The sequence below is a fragment of the Juglans microcarpa x Juglans regia genome, chromosome 8D (genome assembly GCF_004785595.1).
Source record: "Juglans microcarpa x Juglans regia isolate MS1-56 chromosome 8D, Jm3101_v1.0, whole genome shotgun sequence".
Lineage (NCBI taxonomy): Eukaryota > Viridiplantae > Streptophyta > Magnoliopsida > Fagales > Juglandaceae > Juglans > Juglans microcarpa x Juglans regia.
Genome location: NC_054608.1, coordinates 25,366,573 through 25,374,904, shown reverse-complemented (window position 1 = coordinate 25,374,904; position 8,332 = coordinate 25,366,573). Strand labels below are relative to the sequence as shown.

The 8,332-nt window shown below is 34.7% G+C and overlaps 1 protein-coding gene across 2 annotated transcripts; it reads right to left on the bottom strand.

The window, feature by feature from the left end:
- Positions 1–2,710: 2,710 nt before the first annotated feature.
- Positions 2,711–7,728, bottom strand: LOC121242862 (cyclin-D-binding Myb-like transcription factor 1). Of its 2 annotated transcripts, XM_041140858.1 has the most exons (3): positions 7,303–7,728; positions 4,731–5,879; positions 2,711–2,805 (listed from the first exon to the last, which is right to left on the bottom strand). In XM_041140858.1, exons 1-2 carry the CDS (start codon positions 7,642–7,644, stop codon positions 4,749–4,751), a joined length of 1,473 nt encoding a protein of 490 aa, XP_040996792.1. In that variant the 5' UTR covers positions 7,645–7,728; the 3' UTR covers positions 2,711–2,805; positions 4,731–4,748. The 2 variants fall into 2 exon arrangements, with proteins under 2 accessions (XP_040996792.1, XP_040996791.1); XM_041140857.1 differs by lacking the exon at positions 2,711–2,805 and having other exon boundaries at positions 4,531–5,879.
- Between the last annotated feature and the right edge of the window lie 604 nt (positions 7,729–8,332).

The following is an 8,332-nucleotide window of genomic DNA, read 5'->3' as shown; positions in this document are numbered from 1 at the left end:
TATGCTTAGTCGAACCCTGTTGGGTTTTATTTTATTTTGTCTGTTAGGCAACTGAGGGCTTGTTATGAAACACTTGTTCTTAATCCAACAAGTTCAATTTTAAGGTTAATGCTTGTTTTCCCGACAACAATAGCTTTAGAGACAAATAAATAGGCAGCATTCATCATTAATCTACCAGGATAAATATAATCTCTAATGAACTCAGATGCTTGAATTTAAGCATTTGGTTGTTTATGCTGCGATTTACTTCATTGTAATGCCTGGATGCATTGACTTTGCAACATTCTTCAATAAAAGAAAGCTAGCAATAAATGGCATTCTAAGTGATGTTTCATTCAAATTTTGTACTGGTTGTGGGAAATTTATGAGCGACTTTCAGCAATCAGCCACTCCATTTTAGAAATACTTATAGTGGCATCCTAAGAATGTTGCTTGGATTTATACTTAAAAGTTCTTATAGTGGCATGCTTATACCTAAAGTTCTTCCTTATATATGGTGTATAGAGCAAATGTTTAAGCGTTAGTATACGTCTAGATATGAATTTTAGCTCGACTTCACCACCCCCAAGAACATTGGTTTTGCTTGAATCACCAAGCATAATAGTTTTCTACGCTTTATAGGGAGTATAGTTTTTGAACCAATATTTATCATAGCAGACATGCATGTTGGCACCAAAATCTCACCACCACCCCTTTAACAAATTGAACCATGTTAATCTCTGTAAGTTTTGCTACAAGCGACTCATCAGTTACGTTAACTTAAGGATTATTTTCTCGCTTCCTAAACTTACAAATTTGAGCAAAATGCCCACTTGTGCCACATACAAAGCAAGCTTGATTTTGTGAAATTGGTCATTGGTTCTTATTCTTATGGCTTGGAAAGCGCTTTTGTGAGGTCTGCTAAATTTTTTGAAATATTTTCTTTGTTGCTTCGATTGATTATTTCTTGGATTATGACATTTGGGCAAGCCACCATTTTCAAAAACTAAATTTACCTTTGTCGTGGAAGTCTCATTACCATTTTGATTCATCAAAGCATCTTGGCCTCTAGCTTCATACTTTACACAAATAAGTGTGATTAAGATCTCCAATGATGTCTCGTTTTGTTTGTGGCACATCGACTTTTGAATATCACTCCACGAAGGTGGTAGCTTGTCAATGATGCAACAACCAATTAGATTTTCTCCAATCTTAATGCCTTTGGATCTAACTTCTACTACAATCATTTGAAAATCTTGTGTTTGCACCACAACGGACTTCCCATCCCCCATTTGATATTGAAATAAGTAACTTGCTGCATATTTATTTGCTCGCTTCTTCCATATCATATTTATTTTGTAAAGTTTGCCAAAATTTCTTTGCAAAGGAGTAAGCAGTATTGTAATAATCATAAAGACGATTCGCAAGACAATTCAAAAGATATCACCGACAATTATACTTACTTTTTATGTATTTCTCAACCTTTTCATCGTGATCTTTCACTTGTGTTTCGATTGTTCTCAATAGTGATCTTGTTAGGGTTCTTTGTTGTGAGAACATATGAGACATTGAGAAAGTTTAGATAGAAAAGCGTATTATACTTCGATTTTTGAAATGGGCTTCCTTGAAACAGAAGGGGTTATTAAGATCACCAACACTTTCTATAGATTTTTCGGTTGTAGATTCTATTTGAATCTCCTTAAAATTATTCATGAAAATACACAATAATAAAATGAAAATTTCAATGAAAAAGAGATTGGAACAAAATCAATTTGGACTAAGACACAAAAATCTCGCTCTCTTTAAAGAAATTTTAAGTCCTTTGTGGTAGATAAATTTTCTAATGAACTGGTGCAACAAACTTGCTTTTGACTTATCTTTTCTAGCATACAACAACTCAATTGATCATTGTATAGCTTGAACTAACTCTATACAAGATGTTGAATCCAAAGTTCCACAAAGAAAAAAAAATACCTCTCGTTTTTCATCGTCTTGAGAAATTCTCAAGAGCATCCACACTTTTATTTTTTAGTTTTTAACTAACTCTCTGTATTTCAAAGATAGACCCTCCAAAATATATGCAAAAATTAGGTTCGTTTTATGGAAACGTCTAAAGGCTGTAACTTAATGCATATCCAATAAAACTTCAAAATGGTTTAATAATTGAAAAAAAAAAAAAAAGAGAGAGAGAATACTAACACTACCTATTAACATAACGAGTTGACATGACACAACCCGTTTTGACCCGTTAGTGAATACTATGAAATAGATTAATATGATAAGACCCAACCCGACTTATTTCAACCCAGTTATGTAAAATGGTTGAACATACCCAAAATTAACCTGTTTGACCTTATTAAGTTTAGCATAATTTTATATAAATGTTAAAATCACAATATATATAATAAATATAAAAATAACTACAAGTCTAATATTATAATACAAACAATAAAAATATCAAAATTAAAATCCCAACAATTTTACTTTTAAGTATAAAGGTATAATTATAACTTTAACTTTCTTAATGGATTATAACAAATTGACCCGTTATCAACTTATTAAACAATCGTGTCTTAAGTCAATCTGTTTTGATCCGAACTCATTAAGATTAAACCCAAACCCGATATCATGTTCAATTGTTGAATATCATGCTCAAGTTCTGTGTATTAATTAAAAGTACGAGCTTCACATATCCTGCAACCAGCCAACAACAATACACAATCACACCAAATAACTTAAACTGCAGGCCGGTGAGGAGACATAACTCCTCCCAACAATAGTGCATGCAATGGTGGCAACAACTAGCTTCCCTGCATCAGGTTTTGCCTGTCGAAATAAAAGGATCTAAAAAAGTTAGAACACTTCTCATGGTGAGCCGAACTCAATCTGAAGAGTTTATCCTCAATGGTATTAAAGTGCAAATTCTTCTGGCCATCATGGTATATATATACTAGGGAACGATTCCGAGTGCGTTAGGTGCACCTAACATAATGATTTAAATTAAAAAAAAATAAAAAAGTCAATAATTTATTTGTCTAGAAAAAGAAAATATAAGATTAAAAAAAGACAAAAAATCAAGATTAAAAAAAAATTAAACTTTAACAAAGTATCTAACTGCGGGGCTATTAAGGGCCTTTTGGTAAAACATGATCCTTCGTTAAATTCTACAAATGAGCTACATGTCAAATAGTCAAGGATCTTAAAAACATTTTGGTAAAACATAATCCTTCATTAAATTCTATAAGAGAGCTACACGTTAAATGGTCAAAGATTGCCTTTTGGTAAAACATGACTTAACGGATTTAACGAAAAAATAACAAAAATTATTATTCACAGTTAAATAACCACTTATTATAATAGAGTATGCATGTGAGAATTACTTCCCACATCCTTACTGAAGTGCTTGGGCGTATACTACTTGGGCTAAAGGCAATATTGGGTCCTTATATATGGACCTGTCTGAGACTATTTTTAAGTATATACTGCAGGCTTCAGTTTACTTGATCTTTAAGTCAATGGAATAAACTCTTCATGTCCATCTAAGCAACCACCGTCGTCCCTCTTTGCTTTTGCCAGGCTTTGTGTCACTTTCATGCACTCACTGTCCAGCCAACCAGAATCGGATTCAAGTTTGTATTACAAATTATCAGCTAACCAGAACCAGATTCGTATGAACAAAATCCAGTAAACCAAGCTATTACAAAGCTACCAATTCTCAGTGGGAGAAACAGAACATACAATCGTATTCTTCTTCTTTTTGTTTTTTTTAATATAAAACAACGGATGCCACATCAGCGGAGTGAACAAGTTCGTCCGCAAAATCGAATGTCCGTAGCGGAATTGTTTAAAAAATTACGTAGAAATAAAATTATTTGGGGACTGAATATATTTTAGGGTTATGAAAATTAAAGTGTGCAGCCCAATTGCCGTACTTGTATACATTTGGGCCATAAATAAAATAATTATTTACCAATAAAAAAAAATTGTTGACCGCCGTAAGACATTGCAACATGGTCAGAATTTAGACTGAATTTAGACTAGCTATACATATCCCAGTACACAATATTTTGGACAAATAATTATATATATATATATATATATATATTTATATTTATATTTATCCACCATCTCTCTCTCAACTAGTTTTTTTTTTTATTGACAATGGATGTCCGTGTACAAGAACATCATCCTGACTAATCCCGAAAATGCACAGGCCTGACAAGTATTCCCTGCAAATGCACTTAGCCTGGTTTGCTTTTAAGACTAAAATCCAAAACTTTGAAAACCTTTCATCTCATCATTAAAACTTTTCTAAATTCCCATACAAAATAAAATAAATAATTCAACTTTTTCAAATCCCAAAACAAAAATAATATTAAAAAATATATTCTAACAATATTTTATTTAACTTTTTAACTGTAATCTCAACTTATCTCATTTCATCTTTTAAAACAGACGAGACCCTAGTTGTCTCAACTACCATTCCTTCCATACTATATAAAATATCAGAATCCACCTTTTCCTATGTGCATGCAGCATGAGAAGATTAAGTTTGGCCAAAAAGTCAATGGACGGACTTGTTATATAACTATGTCAGAGCATCACTAACCTGAAATTAAATGTTTATAACTGTGTCAGAGCATCACTAACCTGAAATTTGAATTTAACAGGAGAAAACAGTACCGTTGGATGCATATGGAAAGGGGGAAAGATACTCTTTTAAACTAATGAATCAAACAGCAGTCACGCACCTAACAACGGCATTGCCCTCACGAAACTGCAGGCTTGCTATCATAGGTCTCTCTTGCTTCAAGTACGTCTGTGCAATACCGTTTTGAGAGGACTTCGACTTGTTCAGGAAATGACTTGTTGGCATGCTCACCAATGTGTTTGAGCATCTGATCCCAACGCTTTTGACATACATCCCCAGACCTATGCTCGAGCAGATTATCCCAATCCACATCTTCAATGCAGCAACAATCCAAGGCATAAAGTGCATCCACTAGGCGGTAGTCGTCAGCATCCCCCCATATACCTTCAGCTACCATAGGTGATGTTAATTGGGAATACCATTTTTGGCAGCACAGGACATTGCTTCTGGTGGATAGACTGTCACTAATGGCTTCCCAGGCGATATTATCTCGCAGCATACCGTGCTTGGATTTCTTTTCTTCAAAGACCTTCAAGCGCAGATCCATGTTAACTAAGTCAAATAATTTTTGATACTCCTCTTGGGACCAGCGACCTTTCTTCATATTAGGCAATCTTATTCTTCGCCATGTATCCTTCACATGAATCCTATGTTTGCCAAGAACATCGGCCAACTTTCTCCAATCTGATCCATTTTTTTCATGGAAACTTCGAATAAGTTCATACTCTTCATTGCTCCATTTCCGCTCTTCACTCCTTTCAAACAAAATATGGGCTCGATAATATATGCTCTTGTAAGGCCTCCAAGGTAAGGCTGCTCCTATATCCTTCCAACAATTTTTATGATCGGGATGAGACTTGCAGTGGAGAACTATGTTAAGGCCTTCATCACCTAAGCCCTTTACTTCAATATAGTTGAGAACGGCCTTTTTAACCATCTCATCTTCTTCTCTTGAAAACCTTTTACCACGTATTAAGTTGTCATCCTGATCACCATCAATTGGACCATCAGACGGAGTAAAAACCTCCACACAATCTGAGAAACTTACTCTCTTGGACGTTCCTCCAGGTGTAGAATTCTCATAAGTGGTCCTACCATCTTTCTTGGTTATTGCTGCATCTTTACCACAATTTTCTTCTGCTTTCTCCTTCTTTTTCTTCTTCTTCTTCTTCTTTTTCTGCTTGGCATCCTTGTTGTCATCTTCTGTGCTAACAGCATGTAGGTTCCTCTCCCCAATCTCATCATGTTCCTGAAGAAGTATCAAGATTAATTCAGATATCAAATCCCACCCTTAAAGCACAGAGTTTTTTTTTTTTTTTCAATTGGCACAGGGTGTCCAAGAACAGTGTCCCGACTAATTTTGGGAGTGCACAGGCCCTCAGCAAGGAGTTTCCCGCAAGTGCACCTCGGGTAATTCAAGGATAAAGTCCCGCAGTCCGATGGCCCTTGGAGATTGTTTGTACCTAAGAGGATTGGAGCATACCCCCAAGCCCAAGGGCTTTACCACTTGAGCCAACCCCTAGGCCTTTACCCTTAGAGCACAATGTTAACAAGATCCATCCATAGCAAAGATCTTTACAAACTCCCTTAAATTTTATCACTTCAATCATACATCTTAGTATCTGCATATATATATATAAGCTAACAAAAATACACTACTTGATTACCTATATTAAAAAAAAAAGCGAACAAATGCTCTTTTTTATAAGTAAAATCAAAACTTCATTGATAAAAAACCAAAGGCATAGCCAAATAATAAAATTGAAAAATTACAAACAGATTGAAAAAATTCTACCGAAAATAATTGAGAAAATTCTATGAACGTAATTGAAACAGATCATGGATCTAATTCAAATGAAAGAGACCAGATTTGGAAGATGCACTCAACAAACATCAATGGTTAAAAGAGAGCTCGAGAGTGTATTGGTAGGGGCCATATTACTGAATCATGCAGCATGAAGTATACAGATAAATATTTCTTATTATTCATTACAATTGACCACATAGCAAATCTGCATGGCATTTCCCTGGAAATCCCACGTTCTCGCTTTATAAAAAGAGAGAAATTTTCCTTGGAAAAACATGAAATACAAGAACAACAATGAAACCAAAAAGGCACACTGCAGAAAGGAAAAAAAAGCATTAAATGGAGAAACATGAGGTATGTGATGCATAGCTAAAAAACACCAGTCACTAATCCGGGACCTTTTACTCTTGCATCTTGGAGTCGGGTCTATAATGTCACTAAAGGTAAAGTTCTTATAAACCCAATAAAGAATCACAAAGTACATATAAACAAAGAGAAATTCTCAGTAAGGTTCACTCATTTTGGAAGATATCGTACCAGAGCTTGAGTGCTTGAGAAATTCCTCAAGCATTTTCAACTTATTTTGGAACCCAAATTCCTATACAGACTGAGTCAAATTAACATTACATTCTTAATAATCTTCGATCTAAACATAATTAACATTATAAAAATTTTTTAATTATCAAAAATCATTTTCGATCGAAACAAGAAAAGGCTTTAAATTTCCCTCTTCCTCATATTTATTGTTCTTTTTCTCTTCCTTCTCTGAGCTACCAAATAAGAAAATAGGCACAAAATAAACGGAAGAAAAAGAGAGACAACAAAAGTTCACATATAAACTTTCAGAGGATATCAGTAGCTATACCCGAGTCATATGCTGAAATCCCGAATCCTTAATAGCCTTGAAAGTGGATTCAGACAATCCTAAAGATTCAAAGGGTTCGGTGCTCATAATCCCAGACCCTCCACGATTACTGTTCACCTTCTTCTCCTCCTCTTCCTTCAGTTCCTCACCACCACCACCATCCCCTCTCTGTTCCTCGTCATTCTCCTCCCTCTTCTTTTGCTTCTTAGCCTTCTTCTTCATCTTATTCCCCCCAGCTTCTTCAGGTGCCTCTTTCCCTTTCTTAAGCCTCTTTCTCTTGCGCTTCTCCTTCTTCATTTCGTCAAAGGGATCCACTTGGTTTTGCTCCACTTGTTCAGCCATGGCGATTGATTGTAGAGTTTTTTTGTTTTCCTTCTGCTTTGTGCTCAGTACTGCGATTCGTTCGGTGGAAGATAAAGGGATTCTGTCCTTCCGTCGACTTTAAACCCCAATGCATTAAAACAAAAACAAAATACAGAATAGATTAAGGGGTCGTTTAGATAGTGAGATGAATGAAATGAGAGAGATAATTTTAGATGAGTTAAATAATATATTATTAGAACATTATTTTTTAGATGTAATACATGCTACTACTTAGCTTAGTCCACAGAATCCCAAGTTCCAACACTTGCAAATCAACTTGCTTAACCAATAGATAGGCATCAAATAAAATACTGATATAAATTATCACAATTAAAGAAACTTAACCTTTGTTGTCGTTCCTTTTCAGCTTGTTTACGAGCAAGTTCTGCAGCTGTAAATCCAAATGTATCGAACTGCATAGATGTCCCAAGTGATTGACCGTCCAATTCCTAAATGTGAAAACAAAGGAATCAAATAAGTTGATTAAGAATCTTGTCATTTTTTTTATAACATGTAAAATAATATATTTAAAACAATAATCTCAACAAAATAGCTTCCTCAATCTCTGTTTAGCATGCCCATTGTTAGACTTCCTAAATAGATTTGTTCAGCACAAGGCTTACAATATTACCAATTATAACCTGAGCAGTTCTCACTTATCAAAAAA